Source organism: Athene noctua, chromosome Z, assembly GCF_965140245.1.
Source record: "Athene noctua chromosome Z, bAthNoc1.hap1.1, whole genome shotgun sequence".
NCBI classification, from domain to species: Eukaryota; Metazoa; Chordata; class Aves; order Strigiformes; family Strigidae; genus Athene; species Athene noctua.
The window spans coordinates 14,659,062-14,686,279 of NC_134077.1; the positions used below are offsets into that span (position 1 = coordinate 14,659,062).

Sequence of the window (27,218 nt, forward strand, 5' to 3'; positions counted from 1 at the left end):
GAGAAAAGCCTTTTCAAAAAAATCCCACAACCCTCTCCCATCAAAGGCTTTCATGAAAATTAAATTAAAGAGTGATCCAGTTGTACCTAAATACAAAATAAAGCAATACTCATCAGGTTCTTCTGGTAAATATCTTCTTTTATTTAACACACATTGTCCAACTCTGTGTAACAGTGCTACATAGAAATTCAAAATTCACTTTCCCCCTATCTTTAACTAGTTTAAATACTCCAGTTAGACTGTATCTACAGTGTTCTGAAAAACAAATGAATTTAAATTCACGTGTCCCCAGAGAAACAATTTCTTTATTTGTTTTTCCACACTCTTATCTCCAATACTAGGTTTCTTCAAAGATAAGATGTCTAAAACTAGACACAATGACTGAACTTGTAGGAATTTACTCAAATAATGTGGTATCTAGATCAATGAATGAGATTTTAAACAGGACTTCCAAAGAGAAATTTAACCTCTTCCAAGACCAAAGTCTTCCTACAAACAGAATTCCAGTATTCCTGGAATGTTTCTCTTTTCCTAGCAACCCTTAAAGGAAAGTCTATTGATCAATATTTCAGGTTTTACTGAGAACGGAACTATGAGGTAAACATTTGTGATCATCTTTATTGGTATAATTCATTCACACATTTCATTGACACGTGGTCCATCTTTTTTCTTACCTTAAATTTTATGCTCTTTGCTTGCGATCCATCTCTGTATAAGTGTTCTAACAACCACAAAGAAGTAAGGACAGCAGCTGCTGATGTTTTCACATGCATCACTGGGAAAACCTCTTTTAAGGAATCTTGGTTATTGGTACCACAGAGTAGTTTTTTATCAGACCATCTGATCATCCACTCAAGCAATTTTGCAATATTGCTCAACTTATCCATCAAAACTATAGCTAGTTCTTCTCCTGGTACAGTATCACCTGTATCAACAGTTTTGTAAATGTATTTAGAAGTTGCCTCAGTTTGCAGGCTAGAAAAAGTATGGTTAGGAAAGGCCTGGCTTGTTGGTGCAACAGTGACTCCTTGATTGTCACTCTGAGCTCTGTAAATTGACTTGTGTTTTAAACCAAATAATCCTTCTTTAAGTCTTTTCATGAGATTATGCACAGGATGTTCTGGTGTCTGTACAACAGAATGTACAACTTTTGGATTTGCAAAAATATTTTGGTTTTCATTATAGACAGACACTGTTTCAGGATCACGAGACGCCAGGGTAACAGTATAGCAAGACCCTGCTCTAAACACACTCTGGCTTCTAGTTTTGCCTTGTCGACGTTTTAGTGTTGTATGAACATCAAAAAACAGAGAGTTTAATTCATGCTCTCGAAGAAGTCCAGAAAAGCTAGTAAGAAATGGAATTCCAAAGTCACTGTACTTTATCAGGTCTCTCTCAAGAACATAACTCAAGAAGAGTTCTAAAAAAATAATGTATTCATCATCATCACGTTCAAATTCCCATGCACCAACTACAGGCAAATTATATTGATTATGCATGTCTTTTCCATATACTTTGTCTTTATGTTTTGTTTTCCAGTTAAGAGCTTTTATCTTGCATGTAGTATTTTCACTACCTATTTCTCCTTGTCTCTGATGTTCATTATCCCTGTAAGACAACAAACATAAGTACTGTGAATACAAAAGTCCATTTTAAGGAGAATTACATGAAAAAAATAAGTAAATACAACATAAGCTCCTCTTCTTTTTCTGTTGTTAAAAACGGGAAACTAACAAACCCAAATTTACATTAATACAACATTAAAATGGCAATTTAATCAAGTGCATAATCCATAGTTTTTACATAAACAGCAGCTAAGCAGTATCATATATGAAGGTGTTCATAGCTGATAATTATTTACACCTCAAAACACATTATTCATACAGTAACCGATATAACATTGGCAGTTCTAAGATTTGGTAAATTTGTAATTCTTCACTTGACAAATTACATGGAGTGACAATTATCCTGTTTGGTGAAAAGATTACTTGAACAGTAAGAGACAAGTAGATTTTTTTTTTTTTACGTTTAAATAGAAAGCCTTCTGCTGTATTTTTTTTCATACCTTTGGAGTGAAGGCGTTTGAGCTCTTGTTTCTTCAGTAAACAAATCTTCAGAAAGTGTATCTGCTGTGTCAGCATCACTATATACCTGAGGATTCCCAAAATCGGTAAGTGTGCTTCTGCTTAGACTAGTGCCTGATGAGAATCTGTCATAACAGTGTTCTACATCATCTGCTATTCCCTCTTCTGCTGGTTCCCAAATATTAGTTTCTACGGGGCCTATATTCCTTATCACAAGTCTCAAGGCCTTCATCCTCACTTTTTCAGTAGCCTGGATAACAACAGACATCATTTCTTCACCTTCAGGACCTACCAAAAGAAAGAAAACCAAGAGATTTGAAATGTAAACTTCTCAATTACTCTCTCAAACTGAGACATGAATGAACTTCGAATCATCATAAAATACAGGCATTTAGAAATACAGACAGAAAATGTGATAAAGTGAAGAAACATCAACTTGGAAGTCATGATATTGTTATTGCTACAGACATATCAGAAATAAAATACAGAATTTGCCACAAAATGCTCTGAAAGTTGTCTAATTGAAAACTATAATAATTGTTTTACATGGAGTATGAGAAAAGGTATCGTCACAAGTTAATTAATAAGCAGGGTAAAAAAGAAAGTTTGTTTAGTATTTCCTAAAAAAGGATTCACATTACCTTTAACAATACTGTGTCTGAGTCGCTGCTGAAGTCCATGATATTTATCTCTTAGTGGAACTCTTACATCTTCTGGACTAGGAAATGCTTTTACAAAAATCTCTGCCACCTGCACAAAATGAAGTATTTTTTGGAGTAGCTAACATATAAGTAAGGTACAGTTTCCAACAGAATTTACACCACCAGAAAGTCTATACAGTTGCTTTTAACAAGAAGAAACATTTGTGATAATCATTATTGCTTTTATTCTAGCTTTAATGTCTTTTACCTTTTTCACTGGTGGCAATTCTCCAAGCAGACTCAAAATAACATCTTGAACTAATTCTTCAACATTCATGAACCTGCAGAAAGGAAGCATTCGACAAGCCCACTCCACTGATTTCAGACAATGCTCAACTGTGGAGGCATCATATTCATTCTTCTTCAGATCCTAAAAAAAAACCCCTTGCTATAGAAACATTAATTGATATGAACAATATATTTCAGCTGAATTACTGATAAACTGCAAATTCTAATGGCTCTTCCCTGGCCAACAGAAAATAACAACAGCCAAACAGAGAAGTATACGATGCCAGCAGACAGATCAAGGTTGCAATGGACTGGAACTTATATAACATTAAAAAAAAACCAAACACAAAACCAAAACCTTTTTTTCAAAACCATTTTAGGAAATAATTCCATTAATACTCTGCTGAAGAGTCTTTTCACAGTCATTTAGAGTAAAACTTGAGGATCTGGCTATATCTGATCTAGCCATAACGGATTAAATATACTGCATTACAAGGTGGAGTAAATAATTCTACTGTAACTTAAGGTATCATAAATTCTTTCTTGGGACATAGATATTTAAGACAGCCAAGAGGCTTCTAAGATGGATCAGTTTATTTTGAAACAGTCAGTGCTTTCTATCCCTTTTGTCATGGCTGCACAAAGCACAGAAAAATCAGAATATTCTATTATTTGAAACAGATATATCCCATTTATTTGAAGCTTGATTATCTATTGAAGAGAAATTTTGGACTTGTTTTAAAAAGGAGGCAACCTTTGCTAAGGACAGCTGAGTTGCCAGACTAGATAGGACAAAAATCAACATCTGTACTGGTACAGAACATATGACAAATATGATGCTAGTAGTCTCTTTCTTTTACTTCCTTGACCTCTGATATCAGTTGATGAGAGTTTAAGTAGAGAAAACATGATTAAATTTTAGTATTTGCCATTATTATTTCTGAAGTCAGGAAACACCCAAAGTATCTTAATCTAATGAAAAAATAAGTAGTAAATACTTAGCTAGACAACAAGTGTAGAAACTACTGCTCTTCCAGCAGTATCTCTTCAAATATCTCCTCAAGTATCTCTGAGCTCAATACCAAGGAAAAGCTCAAGAGAAATACTATTAGAAAGATGCAGTTCACACAGACAGCACTAATCTGTAGCATCAAATACTTACTGCACAGTATAACACTGTGCTAATCTTATCCTATAAAGCAAATAAAAGTTCTAACAGAAATTACAGCAGACCTTTACAATACTTATTATAGCGTTATGCAATTAAAATATATCTTTACTATATTAGTAATATAATTAATTACCTTATGATTGTTAATATTTTCCCTTGCGGTTTTGTACCGCCTACAGTTGTCAGATAATCTTTCACGAACATGAAACATCCAACACAATGCACATAGTTCTCTGAACCAACCTATGACACAAGCATGCAAAATGGTAAGATTCTACTTAAATTAATGAAATAAACCAGCTTGAGATGTTTAGCTAGAAGAAAGAATTAACTTAACGGCAATCAAAGAAAAACGTTACTCATTCTTGAGTTTTCAATGCTGCTCTGCAGCTGCAGCTCTTGAATTCAACTGTGTTCGTGTTCTTTTACATCTGTCACGTTAACACACACAACAATCCAGAACAGTAGATTTCAGATTAAGAGTTTTGATAACATAACAGCTGAAAAGGGAACATGTTTCTGCACACACTATAGTATACTATTCCAAGCTAGTAAGAGTTTCTTTGCACCTGTGGATTTGCACTTGTGTTCTTTTTTCCAGTTCTAAATTATTCTACTTAAATGCATACAGACCTAAAATTTTACAGGTAATATCATCAAAGTGATGGTCTCCAGAAGGTGTACGTTTGCAGAAAACAGTGCGGAAATGGGAGTAACGAAGCAAAGTCTCTGGGAATGGACTCAGCAAAGGAAGAGATGCTTTCTGTCGTATCTATAAATAGTAAAAATAAAGAAATAAACAAACAATCAAAATGGAAATAAAACTCAGTTACAAGTTTTATATGCATCACTATTAAATGTACAGCCTCTCAGTTACTAGCAGTGTACTGCCAAGAAAAATAAAATTCCTGTAAGCTTCCTTTCCATTTTCTTCAAATCAGTATTCTGAAAATTTGTTTAAAGAAATATGTTTAGTATGAGCTATGGCAGAAAAAATGCTTTTGTTTGCATGGTACTCATGATACTCATGATTACCATGAAATACAAGAGCATCAAAGTATAAGAACTAAGATCACAACTAAGAAACAAGTGTAATCCAACACAGGCCAGGCTTCTGTCAACCAGGACAGACTGGTTTTCCCTCTCGTTTCAGCTGGTACTTCTCATCACATCCCCATGCCAACACTAAGCATCTGACCATGCAGTGAGCAAACAGGGAAGTATTTGTCAGTCAGACTAGCTCCTGATCTAGATCACTGCATGAATGCTGGAGCAGGGGAGTTAAGAGAAGGCAGACAGACTGGAGAAGAGGAGGCTGAGGGGAGACCTCATCGCCCTCTACAAATACCTGAAAGGAGGTTGCAGAGAGCCAGGGATGAGTCTCTTTAACCAAATAGTAAGTCATAGGACAAGAGGGAATGGCCTCAAATTGCGCCAGGGAAGGTTTAGCCTAGATATTAGGAAGCATTTCTTTACAGAAGGGGTTGTTAGGTGTTGCAGTGGGCTGCCCAGGGAGGCGGTGGAGTCCCCATCCCTGGAGGTGTTCAACAGTCGGGTTGACATAGCGCTGAGGGATATGGTGTAGTTGGGAACTGTCAGTGTGAGGTTAATGGTTGGACTTTTTAATTTTTTTTCCAACTTAGACAATTCTGTGATTCTGTGACACACTCCCTTCTCTAGCAACTCGAGCTTCTACAAGGCTGTGTAACAATGACCCTAGAAAAGCCTGAGTTTACACAACATTTTTTAATTAATATATACTGAGCTTGTTCTGTGCAAACAGAATGCACATGAGTAGAATGAGATCTTCTAAGTCCTGTGTTCTGTGCACTAGGATGGTCACTTTACCAGAAGCGAGCATATATATTCAAACCTAAGTGATACGGAACACACTTCCAGTTAACACCTGTAACTCCCAATTAAAATCAGCTTGTTTCTTTCAAATGGAGAAGAAAATTGGTTTGCGCATTACCAAGTGGGTATAGAAACACATGCAGAAGACAATTTATGAAGCAGATACACTATATCCTTAAGTTCAGGTTTCTGAAAAGAATATGGAGTGTAAAACTAGAAGAGAACATGCAAAAAACATGACATCAAAGTCCAGATGAGACTGAATGCTCCTGCAACGCAACTGCAAACTTTTCAATAATATTTATGATTGATAATCAAGTTACAAAACCCCAAGTTAAATGCTTACTTTTTGCATAACTTTTCTTGCCCACTTCAGTTGTGCAATATACCACTGTGCTGCAGGGCAGGAACACTGAGCAGCCCAGAAGAGCAAGATAATCCGCTGCAGAACTCCTGACAATTTGTGACGACTTTGTCTCTCAATTTTTAAGAGAATGTCATTGCAGTCTTCCTAAAAAATGAAAATTCCAAGAGAAAAACAAGCCCCAAAATTAGAAAGGATATACACAATAAGGAATCTGTCCTAACCACTGTTTCTGCTCCTTAAGAATATTTCCCTCCTTCTTTAGAGCATACATCCTTTATGAAAAAAAACAGAGGCACACATACTTTCTTATCACTATGATGCTCCTTAAGTAAATGAATGGACATGGAAAAAGCAGACAGAAAAATGCACTGAAAAGAATCAGAATAAAGATCATGGTTATTTCATAAATACCTTCAAACAAAGACCCAAGAAACTTCTATCATGCATGCTTACTTCACTGAGAGAAGCTGGCTGAGGACAGTATAACGGTGGTGCTGGAAGATAAAGCCCATCTGGAACTAAACCATGCAATTTCCTGCTAAGATCCTTGGCAGAATTCATCAAAAGCTGAATTGTCTCTGAGAGAATATCAGCATCTGCCATAACAGCTGCTTTCAGTAGTTCCTGTATTGAACTATAAAGAACATTTGCATCTTCCTCTTCAATAGGATCTATAAAATGTTAAGCACAGAAACAGACAAATTAACTCAAGTTAGTACATGGCCTTCATTCTGAAATTATGACACTACATTCTTAGAATTTGCATTTGTCTATTACAGTGTATACATCTCATCTACTTGCTTTAAGGTAAGATCTCTCACATTTGAAAAGAGTATTCAGTTACTCAGTTTTGCCACATTACGGGGGAAACTACTGCCTTTCTAGATAGAGAACTGAACTTTTCAGCCATGCATTTCCTTGGCCCAAAATTCTGGCAAATCATTCTCACCAAGCAGGCATAAACTGTAACAACTCCTTTATCAGTGAGCATGATGATCAACGAAATAGAAATGTATCACTTGTTTGATCTCTTTTAAATATTATTACATTTTTTCCTCATCTCACAGAAGTAGCAGGACCTTTAATATACATCATCAATTGGCTCCTGAAATTCACTATTATACTGCTCTATCTCCATTTTTATTCCTCATGCATGTCTTGAAGTATGCGCTGCCAAATCTTTTTTCTACCTATCATGTTACACACAGCACTGTGTCGGAAGTGAAATCCTTGGAAATGAGTACAAAAGAAGAATCTACACAGTGTTTGGGATATGGCTTAGATAAAGATTAACTTTCCTCCACCTGCTGACAGGAACTTGAAATGTGGTTTCCAGACACACAAAAAGAGTATTGAATAGACATTGTGCCAGTAAACTTTCTGCAAAATGTAAACGAGGACCAGTTGATCTAGCTAACTGGGGAAATTTCAGCAGTATAGTATCGTTAGATTATGTGACAAAAAAGCTCCTATATAAACATACAAAGGAGCACTGAGACAACAGCAGGTAGGAGAACCTGAATAACACATGTGGTGGGAGTGGGTCTGTACCAGACAATGGAGTGGGGCTGGGGCTTTGGAGGATCATATATACAGGCACCAGCAACTTGGGAGACTCAGCTACTGGGTCTAAGCCCAGCTACTGGAGCTACTGGAGGGATCCACATTGTACATATAGTCATGTATATGCAGACCTTCATTCAAACCAGCAAGAGAGGGAAATGGTATGGAATTGTTGATGCTGTTTGTGCAAGTGCTGAGCAAGTCTGTAGGTGTTGATCTGTGTGGCCAACTGTATACAGGTTTGTGTATGTGGGTTTGTGTATGTGCCTGCTGGGAGCATATTCTCCCTTGCTAGCTGTTGGACCTGAGAGTATGGAGCTGTCAGGCTATGAGATACCACCCCTCTCCTCCTTTAACAGGAAGGAAACGCAAAAATTAAACATCACTGTGTAACTAAGTATGACAATGCTTTCCATACTGTTAAAAACATTCACATTTGCCTCAGAGGATTGTTTTTGTTTTTCTAATGAAGACTCAGATTTCTTGCAAACTGAAGTTAATCTCAAATACAGTCAAATATTCATTGATTGATTGATAATATGATCCATTTCTGAAATAATCAAAGCCAAAACCCAAGCCCCTATAAAATATGTATCTGAATACATTATACCAGTAATACACACGTTGAAGAAGGTAAGGCAACTGTTTCTTTTCAAGACAGTGTGTAACACAGAATATGCAGTGAAATAGCATGAAAAATAGACACAATTATTTAGGTACCTGTAAACTGCTTGTATGTAACACATCCTGATGTTTCAGAAGTAACTGGCTGTCCTAACAAATATTGTAACTTTTCCTGAAAAGTCTGCATTGGTGATAAGCTTAATGGCAGGTGACACTCTGTGTTTTTCAATCTGAAGATATAACAAGAAACTTCATTAATAACAAAGTAAAACCCACAGATAATCTAATGAAGCTCTGTTAAATGAATAACTAAGACAAAATAACTGATCTTAACATATTAGGTCCTGCACCTACTAGGAGTCTGGGAATATAAATCTTTGAGGAAAGGGATATGCCTTTTTACAATAAACTTCATGCAAACAACTTTAATATCAAAATACAGTACACTAATTCTAAGCTCAAATTTACCTTGAGAATTCATCAGAGTTCTGACAATACAGCTGGTAGGCTACACCAATTGAAACAGACAGTTTCCAGTCCCCAAGTCTGTGTGTTAACCACACAGCTTCTGGAATGAGTCCACCAATAAAGAACAAATCAAGAGCATATTCAACTGTCCATACAGATGAAAGGTTCTGGTCCCTGACAGCTCTGGTAACCAAACAGTGTTGCAGCGGAATAATACGAGGAGATAAGACTGTAACACAGAAAACACATTTAAAGTTTAAATAAATCTGCATGCTATCAGACAAAGAATTTAGAATTCGTATGTTCACAGTGCTTTTGGATTCTTTTCAGTGTACAATTGCTCTTTACTTTATTAGAGGCACACCATGGGGTTTATCCACAGCAGGCAGACACAACTCATGCTATAACAGGTCAGAGAGCAGGCTATTTTTCTGCTTAATAACATGGATATGCAAGCATGTGCAAAACTTGCATGTTGTTCTTACTTGAAAGACTTAATCACACTGATGGAACATTTACAGGTATGCTACATACGCTTAGGATATTCAAGGGGTGCACCTGAGATAAATGGAAATTTTGAGTTTTCCTAGTGTACCCATGTTGTTTGTACTCACTGTGCTGCATACTGCAGAGGACGAAAAGCTACAAAGCATTTTCAAGAAAGAATAGGACATTATTTTAGGAGAGTGTATCTAGACAAACTGAAGACAAATTTAGTATCTCCTTGTTTCTTGAGGTTTGGATTTTCTCTCCCAAGGTTTTGCTTCCTGGTTTTCCTAGAGAAGTGCTGATCAACATTAAGGAACTATTTGCTTCTCTCACAGTTTCCATTTACTGTTGAGGCAATGACATTATTTAGGGAAATATTCACACTAAACCAGCTTGTGCAATGCAATTTTTTCAAGACTGTCTCACCATGTACATGGACATTTGTCTAATGCAAGTATTAAAATCAAGGTCTTATTTTGTAGGCTTTATCTGGAAAGTCGTCTAATTAAAACATCCAAAGGACCATGAAGAAATATATGCAAATGCGTGTTGTAGTACAGAAATATTAAGAATAGTCAATGTATTCTAATACACTGCAGAAAATCTAATCAATCAAAGTAAGTTAATATTGTAAAGAAGTATCTGGCTTTACAATATCAACTTACTAGTAGAGTACTTTTAATGCTTCAAAAGAACTCTTCATTCTGTGGGACACTACATCACTTTGAAAAATTAACTCTGTAACCAAAATTTTCCTAACAAGGGAAACCTTTAAACAGAATCTCTTGAAGAAAAGAGATAAACCACCCACTGTGATAAATACTAATTATCAGAAAAATGCTGGAAAGCAGGACTTGAACTTGGGTTCAACAACAAACCAACCTGACATTCCCACTTGTTCTGATGATACAGTGTCTGAAGTATTTGGCTTCCAAGAACTTGACTGTCAAATAAGCAAAAAAAGCTTTCCTCTGGCTTTTTTCAGTTTGGGTCATAACATATCACAGGTCCAATCCAACTATTTGATAAGCACTGCTTTTCTTGCACTTTTGGGAGGAGAAAAATCATTCAGAGACACATCTTCAGGCAAAATTAATGCAAGAACCATGGAATTCTAATATTGTCTAATTTAGGTGAAAAAAATACAGCATTCTTTCATCTGATGTCCTGGCTCAGCAAGGATAGGGTTAAGTTTCCCCAGCAGAGAGAGAGGGGGAAGGGATCTGCAGCCAGGTTATTCATACCATGCTGGCTTCAGGTCCAGGAGGAAACTTATTTTTACTTTCTCTTTGGTGGGCTTGGTGGCGGGAAGCTGTTCTGTGACCATTTGCGGTATTTCTCTGTATATCTTTTGTCTTCTTCACTGTTATTGCTGTTTATTGTTGCTATCATTGCCACTGTTGTTGTTCAGATTGTTTATCACACTGATGTATTAAATTTCTTCTTATTTCAGCCCGGGGTCTGTGCCTAACTGCCAGCCGAGGGTGGGGGAGGGGCAACAGCAACGTGCTCTCCGGTCCCGGCAGGGCCTAAACCAACACATCTGAATATCAGATTTAGACCACTAACCTCAAAACATGGAAAAATAAAAGAAAAAAAATCTTGAAAAAAAATATACTGGGAGGCAGTCCTTAAGAGCAAAGAAGTCCAGGAAGGCTGGACATTCTTAAACAATAAAATATTAAAAGTGTAGTAGGCTTCCCTATGTGCCAAAAGATATTGCCAGCGGGTAAGACCACTGGCCTGGTTGAACAGAGAGTTCTGTCTGGAACTCAGAAAAAAGAAAAAAGAATTTATGACCTTTGGAAGAAGGGGAAGGCAACTCTGGAGGACTACAAGGATGTCATGAGGTCATGCAGGGAGAAAACTGCAAGGGTCAAAGCCTAGCTAGAACTTAATATGGCTACTGCTATAAAAGTCCATAAAATTTTTTTGTATAAATACAATATGAGATCGCAGCAATGTGGGTGTCAGTCTCTTCTCCCAAATAACAAGTGACAGGACAAGAGGAGACAGCCTCAAGCTATGCCAAGGGAGGTTTAGGTTTGATAGTAGGAAAAATTTCTTCACTGAAAGGGTTGTCAAGCACTTGAACAGGCTGCCCAGGGAAGTGGTGCAGTCACCAACCCTGCAGGTATTTAAAAGATATGTAGATGTGGCACTTAGGGGCATGGTTTAGTGGTAGGTTTAGCAGTGCTAGGTTAACAGTTGGATTCAATGATCTTAAAGGTCTTTTCTAACCTAAATGATTCTGTGATTCTATTATATGGATGACATAATTCAACTGCACACATCAGCTACTAACTTTACCAAAAATATTTTCAATAATCAAGTGATGGAAAACATTAATCACCCACACAAACACACCCCTCAACAAAAATATCTGGAAAACAAGCTATTTTGTTTTTGAGTTAATGGTGCTGAAACTATAAATCACCAAGTTAAAGCATCACAGACAGCACTGATATACAAGTAAAATATAGTAAGAGTTAAGCACAGAAAATTAAACTGCTTTTAGAGAAAATACCTTGTTTCATGTGAAGTGGATGCAGGATGTCAACATTGTGTGGGGGAAAGATATAGAGCAGCTGATCTGTGAAATAAGCAGCCATGAATCGTGCCATGGATCGAATCACAGCCATAGCAGTTTCAGTATGAACATCTGTAACCATCCATAGCTCATGCTGAACATACTTGGTATCTAAAAAAACAGATATAAAATTAAAACATTACAAGGAAAACTATTTTAAATTTGAATGCTAAAATTGCTTAATCACAACTGATAAAACATTTTTTTAAAACAAGCAAATATGGTATTACTTTTATTTCATACCAGCTTTCGGGACTTACAGAGCTTAATCTTCTACACTAATTATATATTAATATTAAATAGACCTCTAGTGTCTAAATTTGTATCAGTGCTGAGTCAAAAAAAACCTGTTTAAATTTGGAAATTTAGATTTCATGCTCTGACTTAATAGAAAAAAGTTACAACCATCTGCAAAAAAATCCCACTGTCAATTTAGGACTGGTAATCAATCTAAAATCCACGATTTTATCATTAAAAAAAAAAGTTTAAAAGAAATCACATCATTTTGCCCATTTTTTTTAAATCCCAAGTCTTTCTTTGAGCAGATTTGAATCTAAAAACATTTAACAGGCCATGCTTTCACAATTAATTATACATTGAAAGTTGTCTAAACACTCCAACAAATGCACCTAAAAACATCTGAGGACAAGAAAAAGATCTTTAAAGTCACCAAAAGCAGACTTCAGTCCAGTGTAAAGAGAAAAGCATGCAGTCAAGTGCATGCATGTGATAGCACAGAAGTTAGATACATTAGTCAAACAGTATCAATATACCTTACTATACTTCTACGCAATATAAACATACCAGAAAATTTTTCCATCTGACTCATTGAGAGCTGTGATCGCCTTAGAATCTCTCCTACCAGATGATCACAGAGTCCCTGAGCCTCACACAAGTTGTATTGATACAGATGGCAAAATAATATTGCAAGATAATATCTAGTCTGAAGAAAACATGTTCTTTTTCCTCCTACATTGAAAGAGAAAAAAGGAGCTGAAGTCCAGTTGGAAAAGAAACAATAAACACAAAACCAGACACATCAGTTTGAAAGTACTAGTTCCTCCATCTCCAGAAACATATCTATGTAAACATATACTGTAAGAAGGAGCAGAAATCATCAGCAGCTATTTCAGGATACATGATCCTCCTACAGTCTCTAAATTCCTGGTGAGTTAATGCTCATCTACAAGTTTTACTTCTAGAGATCTGGCAGATTTCGAAACAATACAGTGTATAATTGTTAAGACAGACACAAAAATAGGAGAGCTCAAGGGGGCCTAGCCTTCAAAGAAGGGATGTCTGAACAGTAAAATTGCTTAGACATTCACCAAGCTTCCAATATCCTGAATACTTTCTGAATGATAATCTCATCATAATAACCAGCAAAAAAATTTTCTCATGATCCTTGGGAAAAGACTCTGGAATATCTATTCCAAATCAACTTGTAAATAAACTCTTACCACAAATTATTTTGTTTTGTTACGCCACAAACACTAAGTCTTTAGATTTTACAGCTACTAAAGGAATTGATTTTTATTCACCTGTTTTTCATTGTCTCTTTCCTGCTCAGAAATATACTTAGAGCTTTTCTTTGCCAACTACTTCATAATCACAAGAAAACTATGACATTAAAATAGAAATGCATGGAATTTTCTCAGGGAGCAATCAGACTCAGCTTCTGACTGGTCTCTACTCAAACCCCAGCTTCATTTCAAATATGCATCCTTTATGTGTCTTTCTCCTTTTTTCTGAAGGGCAAACAGAGAGTCACAAGTAACTACATAAAGTGATTATACAATTTACTCCCTCCATCTCACAAAAAAAGATTTTATCCTTTACCTTTTGCCTTGATTTCACAAAGACATCTCTTCCAAATGTCCAGAGATTCTCTGTATGAGCCTAAAAGGAACTTCTCCTCACCTATAAAATCAAATACATAACAAATTAAAAGCTCTACATAGTTAGTTTACATGTGCAAACACATATGCGTTTACTTCAATATTACAGATTTATGAAAAGCAGAGTAAAATATGTCAGTCTCCAGCAAATTTCTATCCCCAGAGATAAATTTAAGTTTTGAGCATCTGAGAGAAAATTACTTTGAATACCCCCCCCACCTTTTTTTAATCGCTAAATCACTTTTAAATGAAAAAATCAATTCAAGTTATAATCACTCACACAAGGTTTTCAGTAATTAATTTAAGATTACACAAGGTTATAAATGTTAACTATAGTTAGAAACTTCAGTATTCAAAACCCACACTAGTTTATTAATGAGTAAAGCATTTTCTCTTATCTGTTTTCGTATTTCCTATGATGTGGTATTTTTTCTTTTTTTTTTAGCAGTTGTAAAATTACATAGCAAGCTGAACATACAGATTCTTTTTCAGTGTAAAAGCACTTTCAATCAACAGGTCTATGGACTGTTACACATTTCATATTTCTAAATGTCACTCCTCTGCCTCTATTCCCACTCCAATTTTTAATCCATTGGTCAATTCCTACATATTGAGACAGAAACATAACTGTAAAAGAGTACAGCTCCTGGGCAAAGGAGAATGAGAAAAAAAACCCCAGGGCTATCATAGAAGAAAAGACAAGGATAAATTTGCCACTCTAGCCTTCTTACCAGCAGCTAGCCTGTTCAGGTATTGCCTGGCCCATCAGCATATATGTTACTCTAGCTCATCCACAAACTGTGCCATGTCTATTTGGCAAACTGAATGCAAACAAAGAACATAAAGAATGGGCAGAAAGGAAGGGTGGGAAGTTGCATGTATTGTTAGGATGATTGAAAGAGACATGAAAGAGCTAATGTATTGTACAAAGTGATGTAAGGAGAGAAGCTAGAAGTATCATTTAAAGGAGAGAGTTCAAGAATATAGAGAGGAAACAAAATTGTGAGAGACATAAATGAGAAGCTGGGCTTATTAGTGTGGAATGGGAAAGGAAGGTAGAGCATAGGACAGTAATGTGTACGAAGTTAGCCAGAAACATACTGTTTGCAAAATAAATATGCTAGGTTAAGTCTATTACAGTAGGTTACACTAAATTAGATGCTTAGTTATGGTTGACTACATTCATGTACACAACATGCTCAGGTCCACAGCGATTACATGGAGCTAACATGATTTCTACACAGAAATCCAGTAAGAAACACACCGTGATGCCCATCTACTTCAGAGGAAATAACACAGTACAAACAAAATGAGAATTCAGATCATGTTTTCAGATTCTCTAGGACATGATTCAAAGCAAACTGAAGTCAATATAGTCTTTTTATTTAGCTCAAAAAGCTCTAAAGACCATAATACAGTCTACAGGTGTACTGGGACTTCAAGAGAGTTCAGATCAGAGAAGTCTAACTACTAACTTTTTTACCATGCAACTACCTAACATTTGTAGTTCATTCCAAAGTACTAACCAGATACAGAATTAATCTTCAAATGTTTTTCTAAGGTCACTCCTGAAGATTGGAGCGTTGCTTGTATATGACTTATAAGCGATGAGACAACAGACTCTTCTTCTGCATTCTTGCTCACTTCTCTGTTCAGCTGCATCTGATACCAAACCACTTTTTTATACAGTAATTGCCACAGTACAATCAACCTGTAGTTCAAGAAGTATAGTCTATGAAAATCATCAGAAGTTAACACAGATTTCTTACTTTATTATATTTTGCATTATGTATCTGAAAACTAAATTATATTTTATGTTAACAACTATTTTCTTGAATTCAATGACGAGGAAAAAAATAAAACACTTTTTGCCTTGGTTTTTGCTTTTTTGACCAACAAACACTGATTTTTCTGAACTTGCATAAACACAACAATCTATTTCAAGCACCCAAATGCACCCAAAATTAATCCCTTGTTATCTAAACTATTGGGAAATGAAATAACCTAGATAAATTTCAAAACAGGTATCAGTGTCTCTGTAGACAAAACTGATTAAAAACGCAATGAAAGCATAACACAGAAAAGCAAAGACAAGGAAACAAAAGACTGAAGAGCATGTTGCTGCCAAGTCCCTGCTGCCCAGCTACTAGATGCATCAGCTCAGATAGGTAATAAACTTGCTGATACAAGCAAATATACATTGCCAGAGACTTGAAAAAGTTCGCACAGAACTGCAACACATCTGCATCTTCTTCTCTAGCACTCCTACTTCAATTATTAATACAGAGTCAGTCACATGCACAGTGCTCAGTACCTGGAGCACATTTAATTGAAAACGTGGATTACCTTCGCAGAGACAACTGAAATTTGCAATGAACACACTACTTTCAGCTTATTGAAGAAATGCATTTTACTGTATTAAGAATAAATTTGCAAGTTATAATGCTTCTTAGGCTGTAAATCTCTGGAAAGGAACAGCTTGTTCATATGATTAACACACTTGGATTAATTTTAGTTCTGCAATAGAGAAATACTCCAGTGATGATATATTTTCCCAATAGTTGGATAGCACACTTCAGTTTAAGCATCTTTCAAGTTTATATATATTCAAAGAAGAAATAGCTCCAATAGCTTAGTAAGTTTCTACACACTAGGGCTTTTCTTATTAAAAAGAATCTCATAGTTGGCCTTGGCCCATCGCTGCAGCCTGTCCAGATCTCTCTGCAGAGCCTCCTTACTGTGGGGCAGATCAACCAACTCCCACCCAACTTGGTGTCCTCTGCAAACTTACTGAGGGTGTACTTGATCCCCTCATGCAGATCACTCATAAAGCTACTGAACAGAGCTGTCCCCAGTACTGAACCCTGGCGAACACCAGTTGTGACTGGATTTAACTCCATTCACCACCCCTCTCTGGGCCCACCCATCCAACCAGTTTAGTACCAAGCAAAGCGTACACTTGTCCGAGCCACAAGCAGCCAGTTTCTCCAGGAAAATGCTGTGAGAAATGGTGCCAAAGCTTTACTAAAGTCTAGGCAGACAATAACCACAGCCTCTCCTTCATCCAAGCAGCTCACCTTATCACAGGAAGAGATCAGGTTTGTCAAGCAGGACCTGCCTTTCATAAACCCATGCTGACTGGGCCCCATCACCTGGTTGTCCCTTTTTACTTTTCTCCATGCACAGATTATTCATACCTTTTTTCTGGTTTTGCATCATGGTTTACTGCTTGAGGAGGCTCTCTAAGCAGAGATTTCAGTGAGCTGAATTGCTGAGGAGTATTCTCATCAAGAACTTGGAAAATAGGCACCGTAAGCGAGTCCAGTTCCACGAGATTACCATGAGGAGATGCAAAACAATTCTCATACTGTAGTATGCACATGCTACTTAGAGTGTGAGAAACCATTTTCAAAAGACAGAAGCATGCCAAAAGGTTTTTTGAGAACAACTGATCTTGTTGCTGTATAAGCATCAGTTTTAAAGTTTGTAATGTCATCTTTGTCACATGCCCAGTCAGACTGGCTCTTGAATGCCAGTACAAAACGTTTAAACACTGCTGAAAACAGTTTAGCACACAACGCATCCAGTGAGTATTCTTCGCAGACTTGTTTGTAGATGCATCCTGGTTTAGCAGTGAACATTTCACAAACTGAAGAATGTTGAAAAAATGGATAATGCAGTTTACTGTGTAATTCAGCAAAATATCTTTCTCTTCCACATTTTTTGAAATACCTATCTGCCATGCAGCAAGGAGGTTTTTCTGAACGGTATATAGTTCTACTGATAATTTATCTTTCTCTTCAGTATTGTCTTTTGCATGGATAGTATCAAACATCGATGCAAATTCTAAGTGGCCACGATCAGCTTTAGCAACAAATGAATGTATTCTTTGGCTACAGAAGCGGGAAGGGCTATTGCAAAACTGCTTTCTCTCATCTGATTCTTCTTCATAATCCTAAATCAGACAATCAGAAAAAAAATAGTTTAATTCCAGTCTGTTGAAAGAGAGCATAGTCTTCAAGAAATCACCAGTCAGTCTCATAAACAAAATCTTTAAGCTTAATTTGCTGAATTGCTAATAAATTTAATTCACAGCAGTTTCACCTAGATCTCAAACTAAATGTAGCTATTTGGAATAGTTGTGTAGACAGAAATTTAATATTTAACAACAACAACAGAATATTACACTGTAAATACAGCAGAAAGTGAAACCCTATCTTTTATTAAGCCCAGAGAATAAGGAAGAGTTCTTGCCAGCTACTTGTAAGATACACAAGCCCTTCAACAAAAGCTCAAAAACTTCAAAGATCAAAAAACAAAAGCATGAAATGGAGTTAGGAAGAACTACACAGTAACTTTAATCATAAAACTGTTCTTCCAAAAGTTGTACAAATTTTGGAATTGATGGAAGAATCCTCTAAAATTCAGGATATCTTCTTTAATAAGGATAATAATACTGTATTTCTTTGTTAATATACTTTACCGCCCCAGTATATTTACTACTGTAATATTACATTTTATTATAAAGTGAAGATAAAGTATTAAACTGCAATAAACTGACATATGTAGATTAGTATGTATTTTTCAAAAGTTAATGCACTGCTGAATGAAACAAGATATTTGAAAATAAAAATCAAGTATCATTTGAAAAAAATAACCGTATTTCTGGAACCTATAAAGAAAATGAGAATTTAACCAATACTGACTGACTTTAAAATATACCTAATAAAAGCAAGTATACTTCAAAATTAAATATAATACTTCAAAATTAAATCATTTGCATAATTTTAAGTGGAAAAATGCTATTATGTACCAGTAAATCCATGGTTTTCTCACTCATTTCTGTTGTATCCTCTTCCAGGAACTTTGGAATGGTGGAAAAGATGGAACTTTGGTTTTGAGCATGTTGTAAAAGACTAGCTTTTAAAGACAACAGTGAACGTAAACACAGATGTCTCCCTTTAGACTAAAAGAAATAACAATAACACAAAACATTATTTTTCTCTAGCAAGATCAAACCAGACACTTCCTAAACAAAACAAGGAAACTGGTACTTTCTGTAAAAAACTTCAGTTTAACAGTCCCAGACAGAAGGGGAGAACAGGTCAGTAGGCATATGCTGCATACAAACTATCATTTAAACATGCTCCAGGCATGCAGAATTTTCTCAGTACCAAACAACTTTACTTTGCTTCATGCTGCAAGACTCTGCTTTCTTGATCCCTGAAATGAGCCTACAGTTTTTGCCAGTATGTAGGGCTTTCCTGAATTCTTATTAGGAACATATCTCTTTAAATCCCTAAATTCTTGCCCACTCTTCTAGCTTACGCATGAACACCATCGTAACTCACTACTCCAAAAATCCAAAATATGAACTGAACTGGAAAAGTTAAATTCCATCTGCAAAAATTCTGAACTTAGTATATTATAACTTATGTGGTTGTCAACAGTTTGCAAGACCTCTTCTTTCAAAGGTTTCCCTTCTCACAGACTTAGCTCAATTCAGAAGTGACAGAAAAACAAACAAAAATGCTTTAAGCCAGCTTTAATTGACAACCTCAATCCAAGACACAGTGGACATGTGTGCCCTAAAATAACAGGAGCCTAATATAGAGAGATTTTACAGAATCCTTTCTGCACTTTTCCGAAAGGATGAGCTGGTCAGAGTAGCATAATACCTGTCAATGCTCTGAACCAACTCTATAGATACAGAAATCAAAATTTCTTTTACAGTTCCAGAAAGAATACACAGTGGCAGTTAAAACTGTCCCCTTTACTACATTTTACTGGAATGTCACCCAGACATCAAAGGAATAAAATTTCAGAGAAATCTGTGTATTCATTGTTTTCCAGAACAACAGTATTATCAAAACAACATTATAATTCAAAGGAATTTATACAAATATCACAGTAAACTAAACTGAGCTACTCAGGTTACAAATCAGACATTTATACACATGAAGCTTTTTACTTAAAGCCTACAAAATAATTCATAACCCTACCTTGGAGTTCAGTAAATTCTGACGGATATTTTCAAGTCGTTCGGTTGAATCAAGCAAAAGAGATCTTACAAATCCTGACGGTGAAAGGTTGTTAGGAAATCTAAGCACAGTTACCATGTATCCATCAGAGATGATAAGGTAGGGTAATCTTGAATGTGAAGCAACAGAGAATCTCTGTCTCATAGGGTCACTTTCAGAAGCTGAGGAACCAAGAGACTGACTAGAGTCTTGACAGAAAGAGTGCTGCTGTCTAAAATATACATAAAAAAAATAAGCAGCAACTATCATATGTAATAATCATCAACAGAATAGACAAAAAAATAACAACATTTAATACCACTCACACTACTGTCCCAACAGGTCCATTCAGAATTCTAAGGAAGCATCTGAATTTTTGCAGGATGAGCACTCTAACACTATTTATCCTTGCAAGTTGCTAGGATTTTGCTGTAGTTGCAACTTTTTAAATTTAGGTAAAAATAAAACCAGCTTTCAGTATTATTTTATTATTTCGTTAATAAGTATATGTATTTTTCCAGAATTTGACTTTAAATTCCTGTATCACACTTTCTTATCTAGGTCTTATTGTGTATGCCAAGTGCTTGAAGGTGAAATTCTAAGTAGCTTCTAATAAAGTCATGTATGAAAACAAAAAAAATTCCTCAAGGTCTACATCTTAGCATTTCAGACTCAGTTCAGACACTCAACAGAAATATTTCGTATCAACACACAGGTCTTCTCTTACAAAAGAGATCTTACAAAGTTTTTTCTTGTAAAGAAATCACTCCTTACTGAGTTCCAGAAAGCTGCATTGTGCATGTACTCCAATACTAGCCCTACAATACCTTGAAATAATGTGTGAAGTTACTGGGGTTTTTTATTTATTTTTTAATAGTTTGAAAGTTACTTGATTATTCGAAAACAAAGTAACTGCATACATGCATAAATAACCATAATTAAATTATGCTAATATATTTTAGTATCTGATATTTCAACCAGACAGTGTAAAAAGGTACTAGAATGCTTTGAATGTTTTCATGAGATGTTACATTTACACACTATCTGGCTTTATTAGTAGGATTTTACAGACAAGTATATTATTTACAAGATTTGATATGGAAATGTGATATAAAGTTCTATAGGTAAAATTAAATAGCGAGCAGAAAAACACTGCTAGATTAAAATAAATACGCTTTTAGTATTTCTGTCACTTTAATTTTTAATTACTATTAAATCGAATCACTTTCAAAAAAACAAATCACTTAATGCATACTTACACGTCACAATGCCAATTTTCATGATGACCCATTATAAGAAATAGAACTATGAATAAGAAACAGATATTGAGAAGACACACGAAAAGCAAGAGAGTGAATTTGAAAGATGAGGTTCATGTAAAATTGTAAAAATATGTTAGAAAGTAAGATATAATTATATGACAAAAATATACATACATTTTCAAACCCTTTTACCTGTATGTTATTAGTGGATGAAATGGAATAAACTCTGCAGGTCCAAATTCTACAGAGCAGCCAGTAGTAATCAAGGTCAGCAATTCACCCATACATGTCAATAAAATCAAAGATCCACGTTTTAACATGCAAGCCAAGAAAAGGCTATCAGGAGTCCAACTCATATCACCAACCCAGTAAGACCTAAATTGGGCAGGAAAAAATATTTTTCTCTGTCAAATTTCTGTATCAAAAGGTTAGGACAGTTAAAAAAAAACCCAAAGAACTAAACAAAACACTCAAAACCACCACACAAAACCAAAAAATCCACAACAGCAGTAAAAACATCAATTACTGACCTGATAAACTTGGATGGGATGCTGTTCTTGCTACTACAACCTTTAAGGCTACCCGAAACAGTTACAAAATTCAGTGTGTTTAAAAACAAAATCTGAGTTGCCTAGAAAGAAAAAGTAAATATAAAGAAAACATGAATATTTGTATCAAAGTGTCATTATTGTAAAAACCAATTTATATTAGCAAGTTATGCATTATGTTTGAAGTACTGGAAACATTATTACACATGAAAGTGACACTGTATTTCAGTATTTACTCCTATTTAGAGCATTTATTAATTTCTATGTCCATTTCTACATTTGAAAAATAACTAGATTATTATATACTCACTATATAATTCAATATTCTTTTTAACTGGTCCATATTCCCTGTCATCACTAGCACTAAAAACTACATGAAGATTTGGCCTCTGAGTTGTTAGAAGTAATAAAGTTATGAAGCAGGAACACAACCTCCAACACATGTTAGACTGAGACCTGATTGAGAATCATCCAGAATCTTTGCAGATACCATCCAGGAAATGAAATTCATTTATTATTTTACTTGTTAGAGATTAGAAATGTCAGGTGAACTTATATGGACTCCTTAACTGAACAGCATTCAAAAAATTACAAGTTGTGGCAAATTTTTTAGCTATGGATATCAATGTGAATATAATCACACATATCAGTAAGAATGCTGAAAAATCACTCCTAAAAATGTGTTATTAAATCCTTGTTACCACTTCATTCAAATATTAGCTTAAATGACATATTGTCTATCACTCATACCTGTGGGTCAGTTTGATTAACAGCTACTGCAAGTAGAAGTCCATCTCTTGCAAATGCACATAGCAAACCTCCTCTTGACTTCACAGACACACACTGAGGAACCAAATTAACAAGAGAACAAGTCTGCTGTACCCAGTGTATCTGGTATGGCAAAGAACTGAATACCAAAAAAAGGAAACAAAACCAAAAGATTCATTAGTTATGCCAAATAGGATGATTCCTACGTAGTAAAAAACCATCCAAGACAAAAAAAACACAAACAGCATGAACGATATAGAAAAAACAAATATATTTTTCTTCAAAAACCTTACAAATGAAAAATACTTTGTATTACAGAAGTTTAAAAATTATGCTTTGTCACTGAGAATTATTTTTATGAGACATAAATAGGGGCTATATGTACAGAACACACAAATAAATACAGATGTATACCGTATAATTAAAGCACTTATGTTTTAGCCAGGAACAGTGTAACATCATCCAACACAAGAATACTCAGAATTTAAAAATTAAAATCAAGCAACAGTATGCTGCTCTGAACAAAGAATTTGTGGATGCTCCATCACTGGAAGTGCTTGGTCAGGTTGGACTGGCTTCCAGCAACCTGATCTAGTGAGTTGTTCTTGCCCATGGCAGGGGAGGGTTAGATTAGATGAGGTCCCTTCCAACCCAAGCCATGATCCTAGAAAGATTCAAAACATGATAGAAAACACAAGAAAGATTCCATTTGGAAAGATGACACCCAACAGACAAAAAAATAAGCATTAACATGAAAAAAATGAATTAAACAATAGTAAGCAATGAAACTGAGCAATAGTTGGCACAAATTTTGAGTAACATGGCTGAGAAATATGGTTACAATTTCAGGCTGCAAGTACTACAGTATATATATGCACACTTTAACATTGGCAACGTTATGCTCTATTTCATTTTTTGGATTACCAGAAAGGCATTACCATGCTACTGACAAACTGAGCAAAGAGTGATGCCACTTCATAGGGCAAGGAGGATCATTACTAAGTTAGCATAATTTAACAAAAGCAACTGTACCACATCAAGTGTAGGGCAAAATTTTAGTAAGTTACCCAAGTCACATCTGCAGAGGATATATCCATTTAAATTCATACATCCGTGTATCTCCCTTAGGAAGAGGAAGGGACTATGATGTGCTCAGATTATTCTTCCACTGCATTTTTATGTGGTTATATCAGTATAACTATCTCAGTATATGGTCCCAGCACAGATAAGGAAACACACACACACACTCTTACATAGTCTAGGCATGAGATGACAAGGGGAACTGAAAACAAAATATACAAGTATCCATAAGAAAAAAAGAGAAAGAGGTATTCAGGACATTCATGGCCGCACTGAAGGCACTAAAATTAAAAGAAATTCTGGTAGCATGATGCAGAAAACTTGCTGACACACACCTGCATGTGCAGGCATAGCCACCTACACACAGTCATAAAAACATGCAGTTTTATTTAGATGTAAGTTAGTGATGAAGTATGGAATACATACATAAATCCATATATTGCCCACATATATGCATATATAATGCAGCACAATGAACACAAATATGCAAACTTAGGTAGGTGCTTTTAACCATAAGCTAATTGGACATCAATGTAAATATGTTCAATTGCAGCTATGAATCCCAGCTCTAAAAGCACTTCATAATAAAATCTTCCTCTTAAGCTAATGTAACTTTAAGTATCTGTGAACTTACCTAACATATTTAAAGCTATTTTCATGCCATCGAATAATCAAAAATGTGAGCACCAAGCATTCTCCAGAGTAAAACACAAAGGAGCACAAACAGCAGTCACCCAGTATCTGTGGAAAAAAGAACACAACCAAAACCAGAACAAACCCAAAAACCTTGTTAGACACCATTTTTCTCTTTAGTTATTTACATATTTAGATCAATAGATATTACAATTCAGATTAAGTAACATAATGTTGTCATTCAGAAATAAAAAGTCTGGCCAGAATATAACTGAGCCAAATAAACTTTGGTCTGATGCAGTACGGCTGTTCTTATGTTGTCATTAAATCTAATATGAACTGAATGATTAAGCCTACACACAACACCGAAGAGGCATACAACACTCTCAAAATTCACTGTAGCTCCTGTGGTCTAATTTACTGAAGAGATTAAATAACTGCTTTAGGGTTTATTTTTTACCTCATTTTGTATGAAAGCGGCATGCACTCCAGTTTCTTTTTGTTCAGTAGAAGGCAACATGACTGATTCATCAGGCAAAATTTGCGTCCAACGGCCAGAAGAATTTTTAGGAGAGGATGTGTTTCCATGTTCTGTGCTCTCCCACAATAAGACACATGCTGTAGGAGTAGTTAATAGTGCCTTTCTGCCATCTCCAGATACAAACAAGTACAATCTCATTAAACACTCTGAAAAAAAAAACCAAACAAACCACATAATGTGCCAGAATAGTTTCTTTTCCTCTGTTAGAATTAGATTTAAAAAGAGGAAGAAAATTTATTTTCTTCTCTATCAAAAGAAATCCATGCTGCCACCTTAAGTATCTATTTCCAGCTTCATCACTGATAGCAGTAATGTCAGATGGAACACCCATTTTTATGCATTTTATGAATTATCCTTCCCACAAGACTCAACCATCAGGTCTGCTTCCTAAAACCGTCTTTCCTGAAATCCATCTTTCATGGAAACCATTAATAAATGCCTAAATGCTCTAGTAAGTTTTTCTATAGTTAAAAACTAACCATTAAACATTAAAATATTTACCATATCTAAAAACAAATTACTATCTACAGAAGGTTACTAAATGCAAAAAATTGTACCATTCAAGTGGAAAACACAACATTCGTCAAACCTTAGCTAACACACAAATCATACAAATGCAAAATGATATGAGAATACCGCTTTTACTCGTGCACTAACACTTAACAAAAGGACAAACCACTTTTGCTCTATTCCATTTTTCAAAAGACTAATTAAAAAAACTTACCTTGTGCTGCTGCAACTGCTTTCCTAGACTCTTCAACTGTTGGTACAATTTTCAAGCAGTCCCGATCTTTATTCCAAAGAAACAGTTCTCCTGTTGTAAGCACTCCTGCCAACCAAGCACCTGTGTTCATCAGGGGAGAGATGTTTTGAAGAATATTATTGTGAAGTACTTAAAATTACTTTCATTACATCTTGGCCACAGTTCTAAAGCTGACAGTGAACTGGCAGATCCATTAGAAAGTCTACCTTACTAAACTGTTACAACTGCAAACAAATTAATATGTTTAAAATATATAGATAAGTTACTTAACCATTTCTTGATGTTGTTAAAACAACTACATTTTTCAACAATGACTGCAGCTGAGGGATTTTCTTCTTTGTCTTCCCTGATGCCAGGTTAATTTCATTTATATGTTTATCATCTAGAAGAAAAATAGCCTCCTTTTCCTGGTGAAAGAAAAAAGAGCATTTCACTTTTTAAAATGTTATTTCCTACATACATCTGCAAAATATAACAGAGATAAAAAATGTTAGGGAAAAATAATTTTTTAAAATATGTTATATCTGCAATTACCATATTAGCTTCATTCTCTGGCATATCTGTTTTACAATACATCACATGTAGTATCAGCCTACACTGATGATGACCTCAGTCCACATATTTCAAATTATCAAACGAATCATTATTAGAAAGTTCTTTGAGGTACCTCAACTGACCTGCTTGCCAACAAATAACAAAACAAAGTACACGCTAGTTATCTCATCCTGTAGTGTTTTAATTTAGTAAGATTTCTGACAGTGATTTCAATAGAAGAAGGAATTGGCCCTATATGGTTACCTTCTTAAATCACATATTATAAGAGAAGAAAAAAACCTTTAGTCTCATTTCATCAAATAAGCCTAAGAAAGCATGTCTTTGAACAGATACAGAATGGAATGGGAAAAGGTTTTGTTGATAATTTCCAACAACATACTGCAAAAAAAGGTTATGAAATCTAGAAATCAAGAATCTCATGTAAAGGGCGGGTCTTTTTTTTTTTTTTTTTTTTTGGGGGGGGGGGGCAGAACCCAACAGATTCCCCACTGTTTACCTGAGAAATTTTTAATCTGCAGCCTCAAGTCAGTGAGACCGAAAAATGAGCCCTTTATTTAAATAGCTCTTAACTGGGATACATTCAAACTATTTCCTGAGGCCTTTTTACACCCCCGCCCTATAAACAGAAGCACAAAGTATTACATAATTAAAAACTTTGCAGAATTTTGTTTTGTAAATAGAAGTTCATTACACTTACCTGTCCAATCCATGAGATGCGAGGCCATGGTTTTCTTTGTTTGATACACGTAGAGATGACAACATCTAGTTTAATCTCCATTCTTATTAAACTGCTAGGTAACCAGCACAACGAAGAGCAAACAGTGGCTTTTTCACATATCTATAGAGAATTCGAAGGACAAAAAAAAAAGTAAGTTTTGATTATTTAGGGGGTGTAGGTAGAAGATGGGAATCTAGACACAAACTCTTAACTACAGCCGCTTCCTGCTAAACACAACGCAACAGATGCTTACCTGTATTTCCAAACTACAACAGCTTTCATTCACGTAGCTC

The 27,218-nt window shown here is 35.4% G+C and overlaps 1 protein-coding gene across 2 annotated transcripts in view; it reads right to left on the reverse strand.

The window, feature by feature from the left end:
- The window catches only part of CPLANE1 (ciliogenesis and planar polarity effector complex subunit 1), a 59,077-nt gene that overhangs the window by 31,236 nt on the left and 623 nt on the right, over positions 1-27,218 (reverse strand). For both annotated transcript variants that reach the window (XM_074932304.1, XM_074932305.1), the window contains exons 2-26: positions 26,905-27,045; positions 25,924-26,059; positions 25,614-25,733; positions 24,809-25,035; positions 24,350-24,456; positions 22,618-22,774; positions 21,850-21,950; positions 21,512-21,694; positions 20,040-20,289; positions 18,851-19,003; positions 17,235-17,992; positions 15,564-15,748; positions 13,979-14,059; positions 12,944-13,108; positions 12,077-12,250; positions 9,061-9,289; positions 8,689-8,822; positions 6,859-7,076; positions 6,385-6,549; positions 4,818-4,956; positions 4,318-4,427; positions 2,994-3,155; positions 2,726-2,834; positions 2,066-2,372; positions 675-1,608 (exon numbers count right to left, since the gene is read on the reverse strand). In XM_074932304.1, the coding sequence (XP_074788405.1) occupies positions 675-1,608; positions 2,066-2,372; positions 2,726-2,834; positions 2,994-3,155; positions 4,318-4,427; positions 4,818-4,956; positions 6,385-6,549; positions 6,859-7,076; positions 8,689-8,822; positions 9,061-9,289; positions 12,077-12,250; positions 12,944-13,108; positions 13,979-14,059; positions 15,564-15,748; positions 17,235-17,992; positions 18,851-19,003; positions 20,040-20,289; positions 21,512-21,694; positions 21,850-21,950; positions 22,618-22,774; positions 24,350-24,456; positions 24,809-25,035; positions 25,614-25,733; positions 25,924-26,059; positions 26,905-27,045 (5,445 nt within the window). The remainder of the gene's footprint in view (positions 1-674; positions 1,609-2,065; positions 2,373-2,725; positions 2,835-2,993; positions 3,156-4,317; positions 4,428-4,817; positions 4,957-6,384; positions 6,550-6,858; positions 7,077-8,688; positions 8,823-9,060; positions 9,290-12,076; positions 12,251-12,943; positions 13,109-13,978; positions 14,060-15,563; positions 15,749-17,234; positions 17,993-18,850; positions 19,004-20,039; positions 20,290-21,511; positions 21,695-21,849; positions 21,951-22,617; positions 22,775-24,349; positions 24,457-24,808; positions 25,036-25,613; positions 25,734-25,923; positions 26,060-26,904; positions 27,046-27,218) is intronic.